The sequence below is a fragment of the Dipodomys ordii genome, unplaced genomic scaffold (assembly GCF_000151885.1).
Source record: "Dipodomys ordii isolate 6190 unplaced genomic scaffold, Dord_2.0 Scaffold8, whole genome shotgun sequence".
NCBI classification, from domain to species: Eukaryota; Metazoa; Chordata; class Mammalia; order Rodentia; family Heteromyidae; genus Dipodomys; species Dipodomys ordii.
In genome coordinates this window covers 24,346,927-24,373,659 of record NW_012267224.1, presented here as the reverse complement: position 1 = coordinate 24,373,659, position 26,733 = coordinate 24,346,927, and the positions used below count along the sequence as shown (strand labels likewise).

The following is a 26,733-nucleotide window of genomic DNA, read 5'->3' as shown; positions in this document are numbered from 1 at the left end:
CACTCTACCACTGAGCCACCTTCCCAGCCCTGTAAAACTATTTTTACATTAGGCAAAATGGGCAAATGGATATTGCTGAGTTATTTTATTCTTTTGTAGTAATTAACAAGTTATTTATAGTTTAATTTCAAGTCATGCTCCAATACTCTATCTAAGAGTATTTTCCAAGATGCCTCCTCATTTATAATTAATGTCAGCATTATGTATTCTAAACAATAAGAAGTTTCAAGTAGGTGTTGAAAGGAAGGAATAATTTGGTCTTGGTTTTTCCACTTTTCTAGTTATATAACCTTGCATTATTTATAAAATTTATGTGGATCTGTCCTTTTTTTCTGTAAAAATAAAAAGTAAAAGAATTATGTTTGTGAAATTCAATGATAATAAATGTGAAAGAATTTTTGAGTATTTAAAAATACTAACCCATTTTTGGCTATATTTTTTTTAAACAAGTAGACTTAAAAATTCTCTTTGAGAGTGCACTCTTCCTTTTCTTATTTATGAGCCAGTATTTCATATATATTTCAGAAAATTACATTTTCTGCTAATCCTGTTTTTTTTTTTTTACTAGCTTTCTCCCTTGACAAACATTCTTCCCTTTAATTAAACACTGAGAAAAATGGCCTGTACCCATGATCTTTATAATGCTCTGGTTTTCTTAAACCTTTTAAGTTATTCACATTTCCCAAATAAAAATGGTGAAAATTTATAATACTATAAAAGTTTAAAATACACTAGGATTCTTATAATACTCATATTTAAATGTCAGCATCTACAATAATGCAGCCACAGCAAATAAGCATATAAAAACAGCGACTGGCATAGTAACAAGGCAAAAGAAGTGGTCCAGTAGGTAGAAGTAAGCAACCTTGCAAAGTTAGCTTCATGCAGACCAGCAAGTAAGAACTGAAGTTTTGCCACTTAAGAGTTGAAAAAAATGAATATTTGAAAGTAAAATGGAGTATCTATAACACTACCAACAGAAGTTTACAGAAGAAATACAAACTGTAATTCATTGTATAAAACTTGCTATTATACACACATAATTATAAATTAAAAGGCTTTCATAAAAACTATTTAAGTATTTTTATAAACACAAGCTTAAGCCTGTTGATATTCTAGATGATCAATTTTCCAAATATATTTTTGGTAAGTTTAATTCTACACAAAAATAAACATTATGTGACATTTTAAATTATAAGCTGGTTTTATTGTAGCTACAAATATACATATGAGCAATTATATACAACTAAAAAAGAATGATAATTTAACTCTTCTACCAATATATTGTTCAAACATAGAAATACACTTTTGTGAAATTGCATATATTTTTCCATACAATAGTACGTTATAATTGGAACACCATTTTCTCCCATTTTCCTAGTAATTATTAACTACTTAGAAAAAGGGAAATTACTTTGCCTATATAAAAAAAATTCTAGGAAAACAGCAGATGGTTATTGAAGGCAATTCCATCCCCATACAAGGCAAGTAATTATCATGTAGCTTAATATACAGCCAATACATTTTCTACTAACATATATATACCAGTTTTCCAATCTTTCTTTTCTTCTGTTTTTATGTAAAGCTATTTATCATTGTTGTGATACTGTAACAGTTCAAGTACAGGGCATATTCTTCCCACGAAGAACAACCTTGAATCAGAATTGGTACTGACAATAGCTCTATTGGGGTGATGTTTTAAGATTTATCATGTAAAGATTTTTGTTTTATTTGTTCCAGTCCTGGGGCTTGAACTCAAGGCCTGAACATATTCCTGAGCTTTTATGCTTAATGCTAGTATTCTACCACCTGAGCCACAGCTCTACTTCTGGCTTTTGGTGGCTAATTGGAGATAAGAATCTCATGGGCTTGCCTGCCTGGATTGGCTTTGCACTGAGGTGCTCAGATCCCAGGCTCCTGAATAGCTGGGATTACAGGTGTTGAGCCACCAGTGCCTAGCTCATGTCAATTTGTTTTCAAAATTCAAATCATAATAATTAAAACCAACTATAAATCCGCAGCATTGAAAGCCAAGCACAAATGTTTTGGATTATGTGCAGATGCTATAAAAGCATAGCTTATAAAATACATGAGTTTTATTACTCTATCATTTTGATGGCTGACATTTCATTTACTATTGTACTTGTTAAATATATAAGGGGAAAAAAACCTCCCAGATATATGACATTCTATATCAAATTAGCTTACTATGAAGGCTTATAGCACAAAACCTACCACTTACCATTTCAAAGATGACAGAGTTCCAATTCTGTTCTTAATTTCACTCTAAAAAGTTTATAAATTTGTATGTTCTACACTACTAATAATTACCATAGTGGGTATCACAACAGCCTTCTTAAATATTCAGTTCACAATACCAATTTCTCCAGACTGGTATGCTAAATTTAATATTGCATTAGATGTGAAAATCTGTTTTGAAATATATTCAACAGAATAAACGAGATATGTAAATCTCTAGGTTAACGTTTTCTACAGTGTTGTAAACTATAGAATTTCAAATTTTAGAAAAATCAGAAATGACACTTCTGGATATTTTTATACTTTGGTACCACATAACATATGTGGACAAGTCTGTGTGTGACCTTTGTAGGCTGGATCAACAAAAGTATGGACAGTGACCTGTCCTTTACATTATATGTAATATGCACAACCATGGGTAAAGTCAGATTCTGATGTTTAAATTTCTAATTTATAGAATGTCGATAATGGTACCTTTTTCATGGAATCTTTGAGGATTAAGATTAGATACGTAAATTAAGGAAGTTATCTAATCTATTAAGTTTTAGATATCTAAATTCCTATGATATAAACAATAGCATACACAACCAGTAAATAAGAAAAATGTGTTATTTATTACACAAGTCACTTGGATTCAATGCTGTCTTTTGCTAAAATGTGTGTGTATGTGTGTGTGCACGCATATGTGTGCGTGTATTTTATTTTTTTAGTGGTGGTAGGGATCAGATATAGGGCCTTTCATATGCTAGGCAAACACTTTACCACTGAGCAACATATGCAGCCTTACATATTCCTAAAGAAGAGATCTTTTCCTGGTTTTAGTGAGGTTTGAACTCAGAATCTTATACTTGCTAGGTTGGCACTCTTATCAGTTGAGCATACCTTCAGTGCTGCAGAGATTTTCAAAAAGAAGATTTAAATACTAAGTGATATGTTTGCATAGGATATTGGTCACTATTTCTATTCTATTTCTACAAGCAAAAGGCAAATGTACCTTATTTTAAATAGATTTTGCTTGTTTAAAACCTCTATAAAGTTGGTTGCTCTCACAAGAAACCCTATCTTAACCAAAAGCTGGACACCATGATGCATGTCTGTCACTCCAGCTTCCCAGGGAAGCATAAATAGTATGCTTGTGTCCAGGATGGTCCGGGCATAAAAGTGGAATTCTATCCCCCAAATAAAGCAAAATAGGTATGACTCAAGTGGTAGAGGGCATAAGGCCTTGAGTTCAATCCCCTAGTATCTCCCCAAAATGATTGCTATACAAAAGTTCATTATCTTTTAGTAACAGCTTAATGCAGTAACACAGCACAAAATAAAAATCTGTAATTTTCATTTCCTGTTATTGATACCTGAAAGCATGAGAAAAATACATACTGGCTGAAGCCTGAGGTTGCATGCGAGGTATTCCTCCGTTTGGCACTTGAAAATTTGAGTCACTTCTACTGCTTTTCACAGAGTCAATTTGTGTGTTAGATGTTCGGGACAGGTTTGGAAGACTGCGTCTCAGTTTTTCTACAATAATATAATTTCAGTTAAAAAGAAATCAAATCATTCTAATGGAGAACTAAAGTATTAGAACTGAAAACAAAATTATTTACACAAATTATGAAAAGGAAAAAAGAATCGCAATCCAGAGTTTGAAAATGGGTAGAATGAGAGACCCTCTCATTAATCATCCATAGCTCACACTGTAATACTCCCAATTAGTTGGGAGGCTGAGTTTGAGAGGACTGTGATTAAGTCCAAGCTCTTCAATGCATTCAACCAATAATGGGGAGTGGCAGCCCTTGCTTGTCATCCTAGCTATGCAGAAGGCTGAGATGAGGAAGACTGAAGTTCCAGTCCAGCCCTGGAAGAAAAGTCCATGAGACTCCATCTCAATAGAAGAAGTTGGATGTGGTGGCACAACTCTGTTATTCCTGCTATGATGAGAAATCTATAATAGATGTATTGTGGGCCAAGCAAGAGCTAGGCAAAAAATAAGACCTTAAAATACAATAAACAATACAGAAAAGGGCTAGTGACATGGCTCAGTGGTAGAGCATGAGGCCCTAATTCAAACACAGTACTATCAAAAGAGAAAAAAGAAACAATATCTACTGATGTTTTACCTTCATTTTTAACATTGCTTGTCTGTAAATCTGTGGGATGGCCTTGAAGTGAAAGGCGAGGTTGCTGTAAGCGGCTAATCATAGGCTGTGGGGATACTCTACTATATTCTATTCCCCGCGCAGGAGATCGTGAACGAGGTGAATTTCTGGGTGACTGCTTAGGTGATGGTCGAGGTGAATTGCGTGGTGATGGTGAAAACCTGTTAACAGCAGGGTATACGGCATGATGCATATTGTCATCTTCATCATCTAAACTTTGTGCATCAAGTTCCTGATCACTAAAAGTACCCCGTCTTGTAGAATTGCAAGATGAACCAGAACTGCGCCGAGATGTGGTAGCTGCATATTCTTGCCGAAGACCTGGCAATAATAAATTATTATTTTATTTAACTATATTTTCTAACATTTAAATATTTTTTAAATTTAAAAGTAAAAGACTAAGAAATTCTAATAAGGCATAAACAATTAATAAAAACCTATAAAACCTATTTCCTAGATTTCTTAAATCTGAAATAAATTATAAGGTAGAATCACATACTAAAAAATACTTTTACACCTGATGACAGTAATCTAAATTTGAGATTAGCACTAAAGAAAAACTAAGTGGAAAAATGACTAACTAATGAACAGAATATATCAATGAGCAAAAAACCCCTTTATTTATATCTGGATTAAAATTATAATGCAAAGATGTACACAGAATCTAGATACTTCCATCAAGTCTTGCCAATTCTTGGCATTCAGCAAAAGAGGATATTACAAAATATTTAAATCTTTAAGTATGTATTTATACATAGAAGGAAATATTCAAAGCTAGGTGCAGGTGGCTCACACCAGTAATCCTAGCTACTCAGGAGGCTGAGATCTGAGGATTGTGGTTCAAAGCCATCCCAGGCCAGAAAGTCTGTGAGACTCATCACAAACCACCAGAAAACCAGAAGTGGCACTGTGGTTCAAACTGATGAGTACTAACCTGGAGTGACAAAGCTCAGGGACAGCATTCAAGCCCTGAGTTCAAGCCCCATGACTGATGGGAAAAAAATCAAAGTACTATTAAGAAAATTCCTCAAACTAGGTAGAATAGCCCTAGAGTATCTTTAAACCCATAGATTCCAGGGAATGTAGTTCAGTGACAGCACTTGCCTAGTATGCATGAGATCAATCCCATGCACTGCCAATAACAAACCATTTGAAAAATTCCCCAATAAATTCCAAACCCCTTAAATTGCTGAGGTCCATTCAGCCATTCAGTTAGGTTTGGGACCACAGTAACAACTGATAGCTACTGAGTGTCTAGTTATAACAAACACAGCACTGTCATCTAAGAAAACCCAACAGATCAACAGTGAAGGAACATTGTTTTAAAAAGGGAAAACTGAGGATGAGTGCCTATGGTTCACAATTGTTATTCTGGCTATTCAGGAGGCTGAGATCCAGAAGGACTGAGGTTCAAAATCAGCTTAGGCAAAAAAGTTTGCTAGACTGCTCCAAAATAACCAGCAAAACAGAAAAACTGGAGGTGTGGTTCAAGTGGCTGAGCTAGGTAATGGCCTAAATATGTAATTTTGCATCTCTCATTGTTAAAGAATTTCTAATTATTATAGCCCAAAGCTAATGTCACACCCCTGTGATCCTAGCTACTCAGGAGGCTGAAATTTGAGAATAGAGGTTTGAAGCCAGGCCAAGCAGGAAAGTTGGTTGACTCTTATCTCTAAGTAACTACCAAAAAGACAGAGTAGAAGCCAGGTGCCGGTGGTCTCACACCTGTAACTCTAGCTACTCAGGAGGCTGAAATCTGAGGATCGAGGTTTAAAGCCAGACTGAGCAGGAAAGTCCATGAGACTCTTATCTCTAATAAATAATCAGAACTGGCACTGTGGCTCAAATGGCAGAGCATTAGCCTTGAGTAGAAAAGCTAAGAAACAGCATCTATGCCGAGTTCAAGTCCCAGAACTGACACCTGCCCCCCAAGGAAAAAAAATCCTAGAAATGTAAAAAAAAAAAAAAAGAAACATATCATCTCTAAAAAATGGAGTAGGGTGCAGATTGTTGTTTTAAGGAAGTATTACATATAGCTTTGGCAGCATGTTTCTTTTTTTGAAAAAATTTATATTTTATTGTACAGAGGGGTTAGTTACATAAGGTAATGAGTACATTTCTTGTCAAACATTGTTACTCCCTTCCTTTTTCTCCTCCCCGCTAACTCCCCCACTGCATCTGTTTCTTAATTCACCAGGAATACAATTATTCACATATGTAGAATACAATTATTCATATATGTAGATGGCTTAGAAATGATAAGGCTGAATTTCTATTATTTGTTACAAAAGGCTAAAATTCCTATATTTGTTGCAAAACAAATCTGAAATTTGAGGGGGTGAGTGGAATTGGTAGAGAAGGGGGAGAATTATGAAATGAGTATCACTGATCAATATGCATTGTACTCATAAATTGACACAATGGAATAAAACTTCTCAGTGCAACTACTTAATAACAACATGATGAATTATAACAGGACTGTAGACATTCATATACAGTGAGACCAAAGGAGGATATTCTGAGGAGAGAAACACAAAAGCATAATACCTATATGCCTCTGATCATATAAAATAGTATTGAAATTAATTCCAGGAAATGGAAAGGAGGTAGGAATGGGAGGGAAAAACTAGGAGAAATCAAGAGAAGGGTGACACTGTTGAAAAAATGTACTTTTTACCTGACATATGTAACTTAACCCCTCTGTACATCACCTTTATAATAACAATTTTAAAAAATTAAAGAAAAATAACAAACTAGTTAAGCTTTTCACAATATACCAAGATCCAAAAGGTGAGGCTTCCAATAAATGAGTTTATTCTACAGAATAGAATTTAATCTTAGCAAGATAATATTGCCACAATAATCTTACATGAGAGCCTGTGTACATTTTGAGGATTACTTGGATTCTCAATAAAGTGACCTAAAATGTTTCAAGGACGTGCTACAAAGTACCATCAAATTTAATTTAATGTCATAATTCCAATTTTCCCATAAAGGTCATTTTTATATCTTTGCATTTTCAAGGGAGAAAATATTTGTTACCAAGAAGGCAAAAAAAATGGTTCTTAGGATATGAAAAAAATCTTAGGGTGTTTTTTATAGTACTTAAATATATAATTGTGATACCACAATTTCATGGGAGAAGCATAGATAAAAGGGGGGAATCTAAAAAAGGCTCCCCAAGGGATGAATCAAAGTATAAAACATTGACTTACACAAAAAGATACACAGTAACAGAGTAATAACTACACTAGTGAGTGCCAATAGGAAGTTACACAAAGGGTCTGAATACCAATCACAGAAACTGAACATAATGTGCCTTTCTCTGCTTCTCATACAACAAAACAGCTCTTTGCAAAAGGGACTCTGAAAACAAGTAAATGAACAAACACTGAAATGTCCTTTTTACTGTTTTTACTTTTACATTATATTTCCCACAATATTTTAAGTAAAAAATAAAAAAAACACCACAACTTAACAGCTAACATACTTACTTTCTTCTTGCATCCGAGCTAGAATCTGTACATCAGTTACATCATTTAGCTTATAATTGGATCCAATTGAATCTTCATCAAATTCTGAAGCACTTAACTCACTATCTATAGATGACTGAGGACTGAGTGGAGGATTTCTGTCTGATGAATTTTTGAAGTTACCTTAAAAAGAGGGAAGAAAACCCAAAATATTAGCTAAGACAAAAACTGAATGAACATCTGTTGCAATCATTACAAATTGTATCCTTTAAGTTCTTTATTGTTTTACTATTTCTATTTGCAAAACTCCCAATCTGAAATTAGAAATTCATCTCAGTAAGTTAAAAGAAAACTATAAAGACTCCTTAATATATCCTGGCACAAATAAAAAAAATCTTAAAATTAAAAATTTTTTTTTTCCAGTCCTGGGGCTTGAACTCAGGTCCTGAGCACTATCCCTGAGCTTCTTTTGCTCAAGGCTAGCACTCTACCACTTGAGTCACAGCACCACTTTCACTTTTTCTGTTTATGTGGTAATGAGGAATTGAACCTAGGGCTTCATGCATCCTAGGTAAGCACTCTACCACTAAAGCCACATTCCCAGCCCCACTAAACATCTTTTAAAGTATATCTTTTCTAGTCTCTTATAGAACAATTAAGCTTTCAACATAGTGCCTAGAAAGTAGTTATTCACTAACTCTATGTTAAAAAACGTCAACTTCTTCAAGATAGTTGATAGAGATGCTCCACAAGATCAACTTATGATACAGTGTTTTCTCTTTCCCTATTCAGTCATCAACAAGCACCAAAATCTTTTTGCGGACTAAAAGGATCTACTTCTCAGCAAGAAAAGTAGATTTCTTAGACACATAAAAACAAAAAAGGACACTAGGTTAATTTATCTTACATGGAGTTATATTTACAAAATTTCTTGCCAAATTAGTAACGGGGATCCAAAATGTTCTGATATAGTAAAGCACAAAAAATGAGATCAAGAAAGTAACTTGATTTTTTATGCAAAGTACTAAACTAAAAGAAGGACAGACAACAGGTCAGAGGAATAAAGAATATATATGGCCTGAGAAGTCTTATTTCTAAGAAAATTGCTTTAACTGGACCATCAACTGTTATTAAAGAATAAAATCCCAACACTTTTACTACTATTTGCAATAAAGATTTGTATGAAACACGTATTTTTCAGAATCACTCACTGTGAGAGCCAGTTCCAACATAAAAGACAAATAGAGGAAGAACACAATATTAATAAAAAAAAGAGCATAATTCACATGACAGAAAAAGTACAAAGACAGGTTCAAATATGCTTGAATCAAATTCTTTATTTTAAACAAATACTGCTGGTTAAATTTTTCAATATGATATCACCATAAATGAAAGCAGTAGCAAATAACCTAGATATTAAGCAAAGAGCAGGGTTAATAAAATCACTAGAGAACATGCAGGTAAAAAATATGAAGTGGTTAATAATACCTAATTTAAGATAACTATACTAATGAGTCATAGAATTGCAACTGTAAGAGTAACAAATGGGCTGGGAATTTGGTGTAGTGGTACAGTGCTCGCTTAGCATGCAGGAAGCCCTGGGTTCTGTTCCTTAGTACCACATAAACAGAAACACTGAGGCTCAAGTGGTAGAGTGTTAGCCTTAAGCTAACACTTAAGTTCAGGGACAGTGGACAGTGCCCAGGCTCTGAGTTCAAGCCCTAAGACTGGCAAAAAAAAAAAAAGTAACGAACAGATGAATTATAAAGGGAGTAAGTTATGCAGGGACAGAATCAGACACAGAACCAGCACAGCACAAATTTCCCCAGTTGATAGCAAACTGTCTCTCCCACATTAAACAGCCCCATCACACTTTGGCACACTTACACTAGTATTTAACTGATATGATGAAGGTAATTAAAACTCCTTAGTAAAGAATTTTTAACTTTTTCAACCCAAGCAGGCTGGTCAATAACTTTTACAACACTATCAATAGATACTGATTAAAGGAATGAAGCTTGTGATCTTAATTAGACCCGATTTTTAAAACTTCTATCTTTAATTATGTGCCTATATATAAACATACGTATATATGTATTTTTAAGTTCTTACTGAAGAAAGTTACATGATGTAACACAATGACTTACCATTGTCCTGTTGATACTCAGTAAAAGTAACTGACTCCCCATTAAGATTTTCTCTATTTAAGTTTCATAAATAAAATGGACCCGAACTAGTAATACGTTATTTTTGAGGTAGGGCAGTAAATTAAAGACTATTCCTTACCTGAATTTCCAGGAAGTATTAGCTGTTTGACTATAGGAGGACGTACTGGGGTTGAAGATGGAGAATTGAAGCCACTGCTATATGGACTACTGGCATTTGGACTGTAAGGACTTGTATAACTCATAGAGTTGAAAGGATTATTGTATAAATTCTGCCTCTTGAAAGCTGCATTAGTGAGAAAAGGAAAATTCAAATTTAATTACTGAAAAAAAGGAACCAGTTTATTTCAAAACTTTTTTCCTATTGAAAATTTCATTTAGTCATTGTCTATCTTAAAGAATCATTCTTTTCAGTAGGGAAAACTGTCATAAAAAAAGACTAAATATTTCTATTCTCTTCTATTGTGTTGTACAAAACAACAAAAATAATGCAGAAAGAATAAATCCTAAACTGGCCACTAAATTAATCCATGTCCATCTTATTAGCAAGTTTGTTCTTTTTTTTTGTTTTTTGTTTTTTTGGATCCGGTCGTGGGGCCTGAACTCTGAGCCTGAGCTCTGTCCCTCAGCTCTTCAGTTCAAGGCTAGCGCTCTACCACTTGAGCCACAGCGCCACTTCCGGTTTTTTCCTTTTTGCTTATGTGGTGCTGAGGAATCAAACCCAGGGCCTCAAGCATGCAAGGCAAGCACTCTACCACTGAGCCAACTTCCCAGTCCAGCAAGTTTGTTCTTTAGTAACTGTTCCATCAATATTAGAGTGACTTTTAAAAACAAACCAAATAAAAAATTCTCTATTTTTCTATAATGATCACTTTAACAAGCTATGTGTGGATTTTTGAAAAACTTGTGCATGCGTGCATGTGCACACATGCATCATATATAGTTCATATCTCATAACTCCCTTCCCAGTACAGGCAATACAAACTAGAATTTCTCTTCCTCAAGGCAGATTCTACAAACTGTAACTGCTCCCTGTCTTCCTGTCTTGGAGCTGCCCATAAAGAAAGTCCTTAACCTGCCTTATTTGTTGGACTACAAAGATGCCTATTTCACAACGGATCTTGCCCATACTCAAGAAGGAATGTTGAAGAATCTGGACTGGCTTTGTCTACCACTCCAGTCCACCAGACATTTTTATCCAGTCACATTTTGACAAGTTGACCACATTTCAATCAGCCTATGGAATGAAGTCTCCATATAAACTTAAGTCTTATGTTCAGAGTTTAGATAGCTAAAAATGTTGAGGTTCCTAGATAGTGGTATGTCTGGAGAACATGGAACCTCTGCATTCCTCTCCTTGCAGTCCCAATATGCATATCTTCATCTGTACCCTTTATAATAGCCTTTATAATATCATTAGTAAATGTGGTTCCTTGAGTTCTGAGAACTGTTCTAGCCAAGTAATTGAACTTGAGTGTATATATTAAATATACTATATTTGTATCTGTAGTATTTTTCCATGTATATAGCTATATATATAACTTAAATATTGTTAAACGTTCAGTACTAGATTACTGGTTCAGATAATCCAGTAATAGTTTTAGTTAAAGAATAACTTCTTCACTCATAAACTCATAATTTTTTTAAATCACTCATTCATTTTTTGAGACAAGATCTCATTGTACAACCCAAGCTTCCTGGAACTATGTAGACTAGACCTCAACTTCCCAATCTTCCTGCTTCAACTTCCTGAATTGTGGGATTATCAATGTGTACATCATACCTAGCCTCACATCTGTAATACACTTGCTAAAATAAAACAAAATACTGCTTACTAAAAAAGGTTCTATTTGAGATACAACAGCTTTGTGTTTCTCCCTCAAGTCTAGGTTCCTAGTTACTAGCTGAAAATAGTTTCACTTCCTTCAGATGATTTAAACCAGAATTGGCAAACTAAAGCCCACAGGCCAAATAGAGCCCACCACTTGTGTATGTAAACAAGAACACTGCAATGTTTCATTACTATTACCTTTGTCTGCTGTTGTCTATGACCAAAATTAAGACCTTACAGTGCACAAAGATCAAACTGACTCTTTATAGGAAGTTTGGCCATTACATGTTTTGTTTGTCATCTGATTCCTCCAATGAGAATATAAGCTCCAGGAAGGAAATAATCATTTGGGCTATTATAGTAATTGCTATGTCCTCAGAGATGAGAATAATGTATACCATAGCAGTCCTCAACAGTTATTGTTGAGGTTGTAAAAATTCCTAAATTGTAATTATAATTACATTATTTCTAATGTGAGATATTTAAAAATTATAAACTATTCCTAGGAATATAAATTTTTTCTTTTTTTGTACTGGTACTGGGTCTTGAATTGAGAGCCTCTTGTTTGGCTTTTTCCCTCAAGGCTGGCACTCTGCAACTTGAATCATACCCAACTTCAGCTTTTTTGAGGATCAATTAGAGATAAAAGTTTCACAAAGCTGGGACTGTGGCTTAGTGGTAGAGTGCTTGCCTAGCATGCATGAAACCCTGGGTTCGATTCAAAAGTATCACATGAACAAAGTCTAGAAGTATACTGTGGCTCAAATGGTAGAATGTTAGCCTTGAGTAAAAAGCAACACACACACACACACTGGAAGTGTACTGTGGCTCAAATGGTAGAGTGTTAGCCTTGAGTAAAAAGCAACACACACACACACACACACACACAGAGGAAGTGTACTGTGGCTCAAATGGTAGAGTGTTAGCCTTGAGTAAAAAGCAACACACACACACACACACACACACACACACTGGAAGTGTACTGTGGCTCAAATGGTAGAGTGTTAGCCTTGAGTAAAAAGCAACACACACACACACACACACACACACACACACACACACACACTGGAAGTGTACTGTGGCTCAAATGGTAGAGTGTTAGCCTTGAGTAAAAAGCAACACACACACACACACACACACACACACACACACACACACACTGGAAGTGTACTGTGGCTCAAATGGTAGAGTGTTAGCCTTGAGTAAAAAGCAGCTCAGGGATGGTACTCAGGTCCCGAGTTCAAGCCCCAGGACTGGCAAACATGCACACGCGCGCGCGCGCACACACACACACACACACACACACTTACTTTTGCTCTCTGAGCTGGCTTCAAACTTTTACCTTCAGATCTCAACTTCCCGAGTAGCTAGAATTATAAGCATGGGCCACTAGCCAACTAGCACCTGGTCTGAACATTCTTAATAAATGTCTGAATAGTATCATCTGGATGAAATTTGCTGGAGATTTTATAATTTTACAGATTTTATAATTTTGCATATAATATAAATCAAGCTCAGACTATAATTCTAAAGACAAATTCATATTCAAGAACTTTAAAAAATGACACCAAGGCTATTTGGCTTTTCAAAAGGGCTTTTTTATTTTACAGATGAGAAAAGTTAAGACTTTAGTTTTTAAACAGATTCAGATTTATCCTGTAAGTTACTCCTTACAAACTAAAAAAACTCCTTTACTGCCAGTGTAACTATTTACCTATTCTTTCAGCTCTCCTAAGCCATGTTCAGTGTCAACTCTAGTCAAAGAGTACTTTTTTTTTTTAAACAGTTCTGGACTTTGAGCTGATGGCCTGGTGCTTGCTAGGCAGTACCCTGCCACTTGAGCTACTTTCCCAACTCCCAAAGAGTACATACGTCTATGTTCAAGCCAAAATAAGGAATTTAAATACATGTCTGCTTATAAATATACAGGATAAAACAAAAAACAAACCTTATTCAGAATTACTAATCATGAATCAGTCCTTTACCACTTGCATATTTCATAAAGTGACCCTTTAGTTGTTCAAGACTGCAATTCTAGCTACTCAAGAGGCAGACAAGAGGAGGGGTGGGAGTTGAGGTCTGAAGCTACCCAGACAAAAAGAAAGTTGAAAGACTCCATTTCAACCAACGGTTCCTTGTAGTGTCATGTCATGTATGTGATTCTCATCCCTGGCAATATAGCAATAAACACAAATAGGAGGATCACAGCCCAAGTTGGCTCCAGGCATGAAGTGAAACTCTTCCTTAAAAATAACCAATTCAGCTAGGTGCTAGTGATTCATGTCTGTAATCCTAGCTTCTCAGACCGCTGAGATCTGAGATTGTGGTTCAGGAAAGTCTATGAGACTCTTATCTCCAATTAACCATCAGAAAACAGGAGGTGAAACTGTGGCTCTAAGTGGTATAATGTTGGCTTTGAGTGAAAGAGCTCAGAGACAGTGCCCAGGCCCCAAATTCAATAACAATGACCACCGCCACCACCACCAACAAAAATGAGGGATAAAGGAATGACTCAAGTGGTAAAGAACCTGTCTAGCAAGCACAAGACTGAGTTCAAACCTAGTACTACCAAAACTAACAAAACAGTAAATATTAAAAGAGATCAAGAAAAATGCTAAGGAAAGGTCAATACTGTCCATAATATTGACTGGCATGCTACACCAAAAGTTACCAATAACTATAAACGTATTTTTTTGCCAGCTTTGTAAATACTATTTTTATTAAAAAGCAATTTAAATCTAAAGTGTTAAGAGGAAAACAGTGTTAAGAGGGAAGAAAATGAATAAATTTATTAGGTAACTATTGTAAGCTAGGAAACAAGCTACGTTCTTCATAATACATTATCATTTGCTGGGCATCAGTGGCTTAAGCCTAGCTACCCAGGAGGCTGAGATCTGAGATTCAAAGCCAGTCTGGGCAGGAAAGTCCATGAGACTCTTATCTCCAATTAACTATATAAAAGTCTGAGATGGCTCTGTGGCTCAAAGTGGTAGAACATTAGCTTTGAGGACACTGGCATGCACACACCCCCAAAAAACACAAAAACCCCTGTACAACACCTTTAAGGTTCATCATTCTCATATGAAAATTGAGTTAGGGGCTGGGAAGGTGGCTCAGTGGTAGAGCGCTTGCCTTGCATGCATGAGGCCCTGGGTTCGATTCCTCAGCACCACATAAGCAAAAAAGCCGGAAGTGGCGGTGTGGCTCAAGTGGTAGAGCGCTAGCCTTGAGCTGAAGAGCACAAGGACAGCGCCCAAGCCCAGAGTTCAAGCCCCATGACAAAAAGAAGGTGAAAATTGAGTTTAAAAAAGCTAAATAATGTAAAGATCCAAACAGCAAAAAGTACCAGAGTAAAGAGGTCTCTTTGGCACTTCAATGTTTCTACTTGAGAGGATCACCAACTTGTAATAAGTAGGATGACTTTAGATGATGACTTTTGATAAAACTGTATGGAAAACCTATGTTTAAAAATTTACACAAATTCCTACTTATATTATTCTTTAGGAGGAGACTAAGTAAAAATGCAATTAAAAATACTATTAGGCCGGGTGCCAGTGGCTCACGACTATAATCCTAGCTACTTAGAAGGCTGAGGTTCAAAGCCAGCCCTGGCAGGAAAGGCCCAAAGATTCTTATGTCCAATTAACCAACAGAAGACCGGAAGTGGTGCTGTGCCTCAAGTGGTAGAGTGCTAGCCTTCAGCACAGAGAAGCTCAGGAACAGTGCCCAAGCTCTGAGTGCAAGCCCCAGGCTGGCAGAAAAAAACAAAAACAGAAGAAAATGCTTCCAAGCAAGGAACTGTCTCAGTAAGTATGTATTACACACTATTTCTGGTCTTTTTGTTTTGTTTTTTGGCGCCAGTACTGGGGCTTGAACTTAAGGCTTTGTGCTCTTTCTTGGCTTTCCCCCTCAAAGCTGGCATTCTACCACTTGAATAATAGCTCCACTTCTAGCCTTGTGCCTGTTGAATGGAGATACGTCTATTGGATTTAACTGCCTGCCTGGTTTTGAACCTCAATTCTCAGATCTCAGTTTCCTAAGTAGGTAGAATTACAGACATAAGCCACCAGTGGCTCAGCAATATTTGTTTTTGGACTAAACAAAGAGATGAATTCATAACTAAAATTATAGACATACCTGACATAGTTTGATCAAGTTTGTGGATAAGAGACTTCTTAGCACATTCAACATCAGGACTTGGGTAATCCAAAACTTGCCTGCACCAAACTAATGGACTAACTGATTTCTGCATTGGTGTAAGTTTTTTCTTTGGTGATGAATACAGCCTGGAAGAAAATGAAACAAAAGAAGGGGTAACATTCATTATTAAGCATGATTATAAAGTAGAGATATTTATGGAGATATTGAAGTTGAGGGGTTTGTGAAAGTGATGGAATACACTTCAAGTCACCCATGTTTATTTATTTCACAAGAAAATGAAACTCTAGTAAGTCCTTATCAACCTGATTCTCAAACACTATATGAACACAAATGAGGAACTTTAAAAATATGTTTTAATTTTGTCATTTACTCCTACAAATAGAACTTTAGGAAAATCTGTCTTCATAGCAATTTGCTCTGTTTTAGTAGTACTTTACTGACTTCCTAGTGTAGCCACTTACATCATAACTCGTAGTCTAGGAGTTAAGCGGAGCGAAATACTCTGTTTCTCTACTTACTAATTCACATCCCACCACAAATCCACACACACAAATTAGTATTATGTATGCTTTTCTTTTTTCTTTTTTTTGGGGGGGGAGGTCTGGTTGTGGGGCTTGAACTCTGGGCCTGGGTCTGTCCCTCAGCTCTTCAGCTCAAGGCTAGCACTCTACCACTTGAGCCACAGCGCCACTTCCGGCTTTTTTCTTTTTGCTTATGTGTTGCTGAGGAATCAAAACCAGGGCCTCAGGTATGCAAGGCAAGCGCTCTACCACTGAGCCACCTTCCCAGCCCTATTATGTATGCTTTTCAAACACTGAGATATTTGAGAAAAGCAGACGGTAAGTCCTTAGTAAATTAATGTAAAGCATTAAGAAACTAGTTTTAGAAAAGAAATAAGAGATGGTATTTTATAAAACTAGTTTTAGAAGTGGGGAGGCTGGGAAGGGATGTGAAGGGTAAACCAAAGGAGGAGGCTGCAATGCTTGGTAAGAAATGTACGCATTATCCTGCCCATGTAATTGTAACCCCTCTGTACAGTATGTTCACAAATAAAAAATAAATAAATTTTAAAAAAAACTAGTTTTAGAAAAGGAGAAAGGATGGCATTTTAAAGCTCCTAAAAGCTATATCAAAGGGTAAAGGACGAGCAAAAGAGAGAAGTATTCTTAAATTTCCTATTTCATAGTATTTCATAGGATTACTTCACATTTTGTTAGTTATTAATAATTATTTCATGTATGACTCCATATAAAAATGTTAAAAAGTTATTTAATTCTAAGTGGGATGATTTCAAATTAAGAAGTTTTCAGTAGAATTCATTAGATGTTTATAACTTCATCTTTTATACTAATCAAATTAGACCAGAAAGAAGTGTTTTCTGGTGCAAACAGGTTTGTCTCTTTCCTATCAGAAGGAATCATTGTCAAATTCTATTAGATCTTAAAAAAGACAAACAAAAAACGATTACCAATATTCCTTACACTATTCTATGTAATAAGAGGGAAATATGCTACCAAACTCATTCAGGAAGCAAGTATTACACTCATTCCAAAATCAGACAGACAATAAAATGGCCAATTCTCAATAAAATTCTTGCAAATTGAATTCAACAACACATTAAAGAGATAATACACCACGATGAAACTGGTTTCATCTTGGGATGTAAAGATGGTTTAATATACATAAGTAAGTGTAAGCTATCACCATAAATTGATCATGAACGAATGTCATACATGATCACCTCAATAATGCAGACAAAAGCTAGGCACTGGTGGCTCATACCTGTTATCCTACTTATTCAGGAAACTGAGATCTGAGGATTGGGGTTCCAAGACAGATCAGGCAGGAAAATCTACAAGACTTTTATCTCCAACTAACCATCAAAAAGCCAGAAGTAGAGCTGTGTCTCAATTTATGGATGCACCAGTCTTGAGTGAAAAAGCTAAGGACCAGCAACTCAGGCCGAGTTCAAGCCCCTGTACTGGTGTACGTACACACACACACACACACACACTCTCTCTCTCTCTCTCTTTCTCTCTCTCGATGCAGAAAAAGGCTTGCACAAAATTCAGTATCCTTTTACAATAAAAGCTCTAACCAAACTAGGAATAGAAGGCTATATATGACAAACCTATAACCACCATCATATTAAATGGAAAATAACTAAAATCATTTCCCCTAAAGTCAGTAAAAGGACAAGGGTTTCTAGTTTTCCCATTCTTATTCCATATGGCACTATAATTTGTAGGACCCCAAAGAAGAAATAAAAGAGATTCATACAAGGAAGGAAGTCAAATTATCCCTATATGCAGACAATACTATCCTACATTTACAACTCCCTACAGGCTGCACCAAAAAAGTTCTAATACTAATAAATACTTTAAAATATGTAGCAGCATATAAAATCAACATGCAAAGCCGGGCGCTGGTGGCTCACGCCTGTAATCCTAGCTACTCAGGAGGCTGAGATCTGAGGATCGCGGTTCAAAGCCAGCCCGGGCAGGAAAGACTGTGAGACTCCTATCTCCAATAAACCACCAGAAAACCGGAAGTGGCACTGTAGCTCAAGTGGTAGAGCGCTAGCCTTGAGCTGAAGAGCTGAAGGACAGCGCCCAGGCCCAGAGTTCAAGCCCCACGACCGGCAAAAAAAAAAAAATTAATTTAATTAAATCAATATGCAAAAATAAGTAGCTTTTCTGTATGCAAATAATGAAGTTTGAGAAAGAAATTGAAAAAATTATTTCATTCACGACGGACTCAAAAACAGTAAAATACTTAGGCATTAGCTTATCCAGGGAAGTGAAAGACCTCTACAATAAAAACTATAAAACTTTGAATAAAGAAGTAGAGATAGGGAGAGTGAGGGAGGGAGAAAGAGAAAGACTAAAAGGGGACAGGGGAAGAGAAAGGGGAGGGAGGGGCAGTGGGGAGGGGGATGGAGGAGAGGAGAGGGAGGAAGAGGAGAAGGAAAGGGGTGGGAGGGAGGGGTTATGGGGGGAGATGAAGAGGGAGAAGGGGAGAGAGGGAGAGAGGTAGAGAGAGAGAGAGAGAGAGAGAGAGAGTGCACACGCTGGATGGACACCAATGGCTCACACCTGTAATCCTAGCTATTCTGAGATCTAAGGAGAGTGGTTCAAAGCAGAAAGTCCATGAGACTTATCTGCAATAAACTACTCAGAAAAAGCCAAAAGTGGCTCTATGGCTCAAGTGGTAGATCACTAGCCTGAGCACAGAGGCTCAGGAGAGTGCTCAGTCCTTGAGTTCAAGCCCCTGGACCAGCAGAAAAAAAATAAAAGAAGTATAAATCCTTGGACAAGGAATGTGGCTTAGTGGTAAAGTGCTTTCCTAGCATGCATGAGGCCCTAGGTTCAATTCTTTGGTACCACATAAGATTAATAAAATAAAAGGAGGGGCTGGGAAGGTGGCTCGCTCACTGTAGAGCGCTTGCCTTGTATGCCAGAGGCTCTGGGTTCAATTCCTCAGCACCACATAAGCGAAAAAAGCCGGAAGTGGCGCTGTGGCTCAAGTGGTAGAGTGCTAGCCTTGAGCTGAAGAGCTGAGGGACAGCGCCCAGGCCCAGAGTTCAGGCCCCACAACCGGACCCAAAAAAATAAAAATAAAAAATAAAATAAAATAAAAGGGTAAGTGTAAAGTTCTCCCATATTCATTGATTGGCAGAATTAATATTGTGTGGTCACACTGAGGAAAACAATCTATAGAATAAATTCAATTCCCATCAAAGACACAATGTCATTTTTTACAGAAATAGAAAAAAAATGGAAACTTTATATGGAAATATAAAAGACCCTGAATAGCAAAAGCAATAATGAATACTGTAAAAAGAGCAATGCTGGAGGCATCATAATACTTTACTCAGAATTACATTACAGATCCCAAAACAGCTTGGTGCTAGCACAAAATAATGCAACAGACCCAATCACCAAAGGAATACAGTTACACACCTATAGCTATCTAATAGCCAACAAAGAGGCCAAAAACATACATGGAAGGAAAGTCAGCTTCTTCAACAAAAAATACAAGGAAAACTGGGTGTCCATTTGCAACAAACTGAAGCTTGACTCATACAAACATCAACTCCAAATGGATCAAAGAACTCAACTTCAAATCTACTAGAGGAAAACCCTGGAAGTTATAAGCACTGGTAAATATTTCCTGAATAAGACTCCAGTTACCTAGTAAATTAGAACACGAATTGACAATTAGAACTAACTACAACAAACTAAAGAGTTTCTAGCAATTGAGACAGGTATTTGAACCTACATACAAATCTTCAGCTAATCAGCACATAAAGGATTAATATTCATGAAGTCCTCAAATTAAATAGCAAGAGAACAATTCATGAGCAAGTAAACTGAACAGAAATACAAATATGAAAAAAAGAAAACACACATGGCTATACACATGAAAAAAATGTTTATTATCCTTAACCATAAAAGCAATGCAAATTGAAACCACACCAAAATTCTATCTAACTCTAGTTAGAATGGCATCCTTCAAAAAGCAAACAAAGAATGCTGGTGAGGATATTAAGAAAAAGCAACCTTCATCCACTGTGGTTGATGAAATATAAATTAGTGCAACAATGGAAATCAGTATGGAGGTAATTAAAAAATAAAAACAGTCCTAACCTATGACCCTACCATACCACTACTGGCCATATACCTGAAGGATTTAAATCAATTTACAAGAAAGATAAACTGCATACCTATGTTTATTGTAGCTCTGCTCACAATAGCCAAACATGTAACTAAGATGACCAAAAACAGATGGATAAAAAACAGAATGGATAAAGATAGATATACCATGGACTATTAAAAATAGTTGTAAAACAATGAAATCATATCATTTGCATGAAAATAGGCAGAAATGGAGGATATCAGCTTTAGTCAGATAAGCTCAAAACCAAATTTTGAGCCAGGTGCTGGTGGCTCACACCTGTAATCCTAGCAACTCAGGAGGCTGAGATCTGAGGATCAGGATTCAAAGCCAGCTCAGAGAGAAAGTCTGTGAGGTTCTTATCTCTGACCACCAAAAAGCCTGGAGTTGTGACTTAAGAGACAGAGAGCCTAACCTTGAATTTAAAAAAAAAAAAAAGCCAAATTTTGTGTTTTCATTCCAATGTGGAAGCTAATACTTACATACTCATAGAAATGCATGTGTGTGTATGTATTGCCTACATACTGACTGAGGGACTGTTTAGGAGAATAAAGAGAAAAGGGGAAGGGAAAGAATGAAGGATGAAAGGTGAATAATTTTCTAACCCATTTTAACTATATATGTATGTGACATAATCAATCTCAGTGAAAGCTATTTATCAATAGGAGATGAAGACAGAGAAAGAGAAATAGGCTCTGTTAAAGAGATGAATACAAGTGAGTAGGGGCTGACCTAAGGAGGAGGGTGAATGGAGATGATTTGATTGAAAATGGAACAGGAGGAAGTCATTTTGGGGAAGGGGAAGATGGGTGAGGGAGAATGATGGGAGTGTCATACTGATTACTATGATACGTTGTATCTCTATGTGGGAATGTCACCATGAACCCCACCCTTGTACAACTAATGTTTAGTAACAGGAAAAGATTTGGAAAAACATACATATTTAAAAAAAAAGACCTCTCAGATATTTAAGCTTAATGTTAATTTTGCCCTGAAAGTATCTATGCTCCCACTAGATTGCAATGTTTTAACCACTGGAGTATAGAATTAAAGGAACACTTAGAAGTCCTCTATTTCAACTTTCTATTTCTTTGTCAATATCCCTTGCCACAGGCCCACGCGGCAGTCTAGAATTTTTAAAAAATGTGTTTCATACCATTTCAGAACAGCTTACTAGCTTTTCATTTCTGTGACAAATGACTGATTTTTAATAAGTAAAAGGGAAAAAGATTTATTTTGGCTCACAGTTCCAGATGGGTCAGTTCTGACACGTACCTGGCACATATACTTAAGGCAAAATATCCAGGTAGTGGGAGTAAGTAGTTGTAGAGAGCTGTTTACCTCATGGAGACAGGAAGCAGAGAAAGGCAGCGAAGAAAGAGGCCAGGGCAAGATACTGTCCCCAAGGACCTACTTCTGGTGACTTACTTCCTCCAAGGCGCCACTACTACCTCCTAAGAACGCCATCACAGTATGAATCCATTGAGGGATAAAACCATTTATTAGGTCAAAACCCTCAGGACCAAATCATCTCTGAAAATGCCACCATAAAACCCCTCAGAGTGATGTTTTACCAATCTCCTTGGCATTTCTTGTTTTTTGTTTTTTTGCTTTTTTTGTTTTTTGGTCCGGTCGTGGGGCGTGAACTCTGGGCCTGGGCGCTGTCCCTCAGCTCTTCAGCTCAAGGCTAGCGCTCTACCACTCGAGCCACAGCGCCACTTCCAGCTTTTTTCTTTTTGCTTATGTGGTGCTGAGGAATCGAACCCAGGGCCTCAGGCATGCAAGGCAAGTGCTCTACCACTGAGCCAACTTCCCAGCCCCCTCCTTGGCATTAATTGACCCAAGTTGTGATAAGATTAGAAATCAAAGTGGCTATATTACAAAATTACTCATTTCAAAATTTATACCAATTATTCTAAGAAAACCCCCACATTAAGGCTAAAAATCAAACCTTTAAGTACTTAAAAATAGTATTTTTCCTCAGATTAAATATCTATAGTTAAATAAATAGAAACAAAGTGTTCTTCATTAGACATAACTTTCAGACTTTTGGTGAATTTCAATTTTACATTATTAGTTATGTGAATTTACGTTTAGCTTCCTTTATTATAAAATGGGAATAATATATTTTTTAAATGGATGAACTTTGAAGACATAAGCTAAATAAAATAAGCTACACAAAAGGACAAATGATGTATGAATCTATTTCCATTATTTTGATTACTCTGGGTACCTAGAACATTCAAATTTATAGACACAGAAAGTAGAATGGTAGTTTCTAGAGCCTGGGGATTATGAGAATAGAAATAAAAGTGTTACTGCTTAATGAGTACAGAGTTCAATGGGACAAAAAGTTCTAAAATAAATGGTGATGACTGCTCTATAAGAATGTATTTAATGTTATCAAGCAGTACCCTTAAAAAGTGATTAGCATGATATATAGTACCACAATGAAAACAGGAAATAACTCAAAATTATGCAAATAAAATGATTTAACATGCGTTAAAATGTTTCATACAATACTCAGTACACAAAATATGCTCAAATAACAGTGTCATTCTTAGCAAAGATCATTTTTTTGTACCATGGGGGAAGAACATACGAAGAAAAAAAATCACCTAGTACATTATAAATACATTAAAAAGAACAACAAGAAAGATAAAATCTTTTGTGTCCCTATCTTGGGGTTAATTTCAATTAGCATCAGGTTATATGGTCATATGTACATAGCTTTTGAACTCTTCTGCTTGTCCTAGACATATACTAGTTATTGCAGATAAGGGAAACCATGGGACCTATGTTTCTTTGGGTCTGGCTTACTTCACGTAATATAATTTTTTCCAAGTCCTTCCATTTCCTAACAAATGGAGCAGTGTCATTCTTTTTGATGGAGGCATAGAATTCCATTATACACACACACACATACATATCACATTTGCAAAGATCATTTTTTAAAAATTTTGTTCAGGTTGGTCCAAAACCAGTGGACTCTTAACAATTCTCCTGCTTCTTTCCCAAAATGTTGGGGGACTATAGGTGCATACCATTGTTGTTTGAATTCCATGTTTTGTTTTGTTTTTTTTGGTTGGTCATGGGGCTTGAACTCTGGGCCTGGGCAATGTCCCTCAGCTCTTCAGCTCATTGCGAGCTCTCTACCACTGAAGCCAATGTCACTTGAGGTTTTCTGGTGGTTACCTGGAGATGAAGAGTCTCATGGACTTTCCTGCCTGGGCTGGCTTTGAACCATGATCCTCAGATCTCAGCCTCCTGAGTAGCTAGGGTTACAGGTGTGAGCTATCAGTGTCCATTTGCTTTCTGTGTCAGTATTGTGGCTTGAAATTAAGGCCTTGTGCTTTCCCTTGACTTTTTCAAAGTTGAAGCTCTAACACTTGAGTTACATCTCCTAGTTAATGGAGATATGAGTCTTAAAGAGACTTTTTTTTACCTGGGCTGGCTCCGAATCATGATCCTCAGGTCTCAGCTTCCTGAATAGCTAGGATTACAGGTATAAGCCACCAATGTCCAGCCCTAAGAGATTCTTCATTTGCCTCAATAAAGTCTTAAGTAACAGTAAAGGGAGAAATAAGAAATTAAAATATTCTAACCACCACCAACAAAGTAACATTCAATTTGCAACCACTGTAGAAAACAGTTAAGGCAGCTCCTCAAAAAATTAAATAGAATCAACATTTAGTCCAGCAATTTCACTTCTTTATACTGCAAAGAAGTATAAGCACTACTGGGGAGGCTAATATTGACAAGATCATGGTTCAAGATCATCCCAAGTAGAAAACTTCACAAGACCCTTTCTTAATGAATAGCTGGGTACACTGATGCATGCTTCTCATCCTAGATATGTGGAAGGCTGAGATCGGGAAGACTGAGGTTTCAGGTCAGCCTAAGCAAAAAAATCCAAGACTCCGTATTAACAGAACTAGCTGGGCATGGTGGTGGTTGCCATCCAGTTACAGTGGGAAATGAAAAGGAGAACTTTGGTTCAGGTATATGACTAGGCAAAGGAAACTAGACCTATCTCAAAAGTTACCAACCTGTACAAGCCAGTGAGCTGTTGCTCACACCAGTTACTCAGGAGACTGAGATCTGAGGATCAGAGTTCAAAGAGACTCTTCTCCAGTTCACTACCAAAAAAGCCAGACGTGGAGTTGTGGCTTAACTGGTAGAGTGTTAGCCTTGAGCACCAAACCCTGAATTGAAGCCCCAGGACTCGGACACACACACACACACACTCTCTCTCTCTCTCTCTCTCTCTCTCTCTATATATATATATATATATCAAAAAGAACTGGGGACATGTCTCAACAGTAGAGAACCTGCCCAGCAGATGTGAGGCACAAGTATTATAAAAAATATAATTAGGGATAAAAACACATTTGTACATCCATGTTCTCAGCATTATTCACAACAGCCAAGGGATAGAAGCAATCCAAATGGCTATCAATGAATAATGAAAATGTGACATATACATGCAATGGAAAATTACTCTAGTAGAAAGAAGAAAATTTTGTCATATCCTACAACATGAGTAAACTTCATGCTGAGTGAAATAAGCCAATCAAAAGACAAATATTACATGATTCCATTTATGTGAGGTACCTAAAAAATTACCCAAATTCAGAGACACTGAAAGTAGAACAGGGACTGCCAGAGCCAGAGGCCAGGGGAATGGGAAGTTATTGTTTAATACTTATAGATTTTCAGTTTGGGAAGATAATAAAGCTCTAGAGATGAAGGTGGCAATGGTTATACAACAATGTTAATTTAGTTAATGCTGCTAAACTGTTAAAGATGGTTAATTAAGGAGAGTTTTATATTGTAAATAAAATAAAAATTTTAAATGAACCAAACTCCTAAAAATAAAATTTTAAAGAGCTGATTTCAATCCTAATCCAAATAAAAGATGTAATTATAGTAATTGTGATATAGTACAAGGGAATATTATGCAGCCATTAGAAAGGACAAAATAATGGCATTTGCAGGGAAATGGATGGAACTAGAGCAAATCATTTTGAGCAAGGTAAGCCAATAACGAAGAGACAAACGACACGTGGTCTCCCTGATATGTGGATACTAAAGCCAAAATGCAAGGAGATATGACAAAGTAAACAGGACTCAAGAAACAAAAGACTGCCACCCATTTTGTTGTATCATTGCTAGACGACTCCATGTTATTGACCACATATATGGTATCTATATATGCATGCAATGGAGGAAAGCTAGGAGGACACAGAATCAGTGGGAAACAGGAAAACATACAACAGAGGGGCCATCAGCTGTACTGGACATAGGAAAATGAACTAAGCAACCCAAAGACAGTGATGGGAAGGGAGGAATTAGAAGGAAAGAGGGAACAGCTTACCCTAAGCAAAAGGAAAGAAATGTAAATATCACCTGATGTGGAAGAAATAATTGTATTGTCAAAGCTCATAGAATTCACAAACTTTATAGACTATGATAATGACAATTTCCCTTGTGAAGGTTAAAATACGTTGGTGACTTTAAGTATCACTATTCCACAATACTGTGAAATATGTAAAATTTATATTATCATCTAATCTCAATAAAAAATAACTGTGATATAGTGATAGGCACCACTTTTAAGCATTTGGCTTCTCCAAAAACATACAAATGGATATACAAAATACAGGGAAAAGTGCTCAATATTATTAGTCATTAAGAAATTCAAATGAGAATACAATGGGATGGTTCTAATAACAAATGTTGACAAAGATGTAGAAAATCAGAAACCTTGTACATCATTTATGGAATTGCACATATGGTACAGCCACTTCAAAACCAGTTTGGTTATTTCTCAAAAGTTAAACATGGAATTACTACTTGTAGTATTTCCACAACCAGGCGTATACCCAAGAAAAATAAAAACTGGGGCTGGAAAGGTGGTAGAGCGCTTGCCTTGCATGCATGAGGCCCTGGGTTCGATTCCTCAGCACCACATAAGCAGAAAAAAGAAAAAAGTCGGAAGTGGTGCTGTG

At 36.5% G+C, this 26,733-nt stretch overlaps 1 protein-coding gene across 2 annotated transcripts in view; it reads right to left on the bottom strand.

The window, feature by feature from the left end:
* The window catches only part of Slain2 (SLAIN motif family, member 2), a 60,811-nt gene that overhangs the window by 26,535 nt on the left and 7,543 nt on the right, over window positions 1-26,733 (bottom strand). For both annotated transcript variants that reach the window (XM_013009076.1, XM_013009077.1), the window contains exons 2-6: window positions 16,022-16,170; window positions 10,175-10,339; window positions 7,910-8,071; window positions 4,377-4,736; window positions 3,640-3,777 (exon numbers count right to left, since the gene is read on the bottom strand). In XM_013009076.1, coding sequence (XP_012864530.1) covers window positions 3,640-3,777; window positions 4,377-4,736; window positions 7,910-8,071; window positions 10,175-10,339; window positions 16,022-16,170 — 974 coding nt within the window. The remainder of the gene's footprint in view (window positions 1-3,639; window positions 3,778-4,376; window positions 4,737-7,909; window positions 8,072-10,174; window positions 10,340-16,021; window positions 16,171-26,733) is intronic.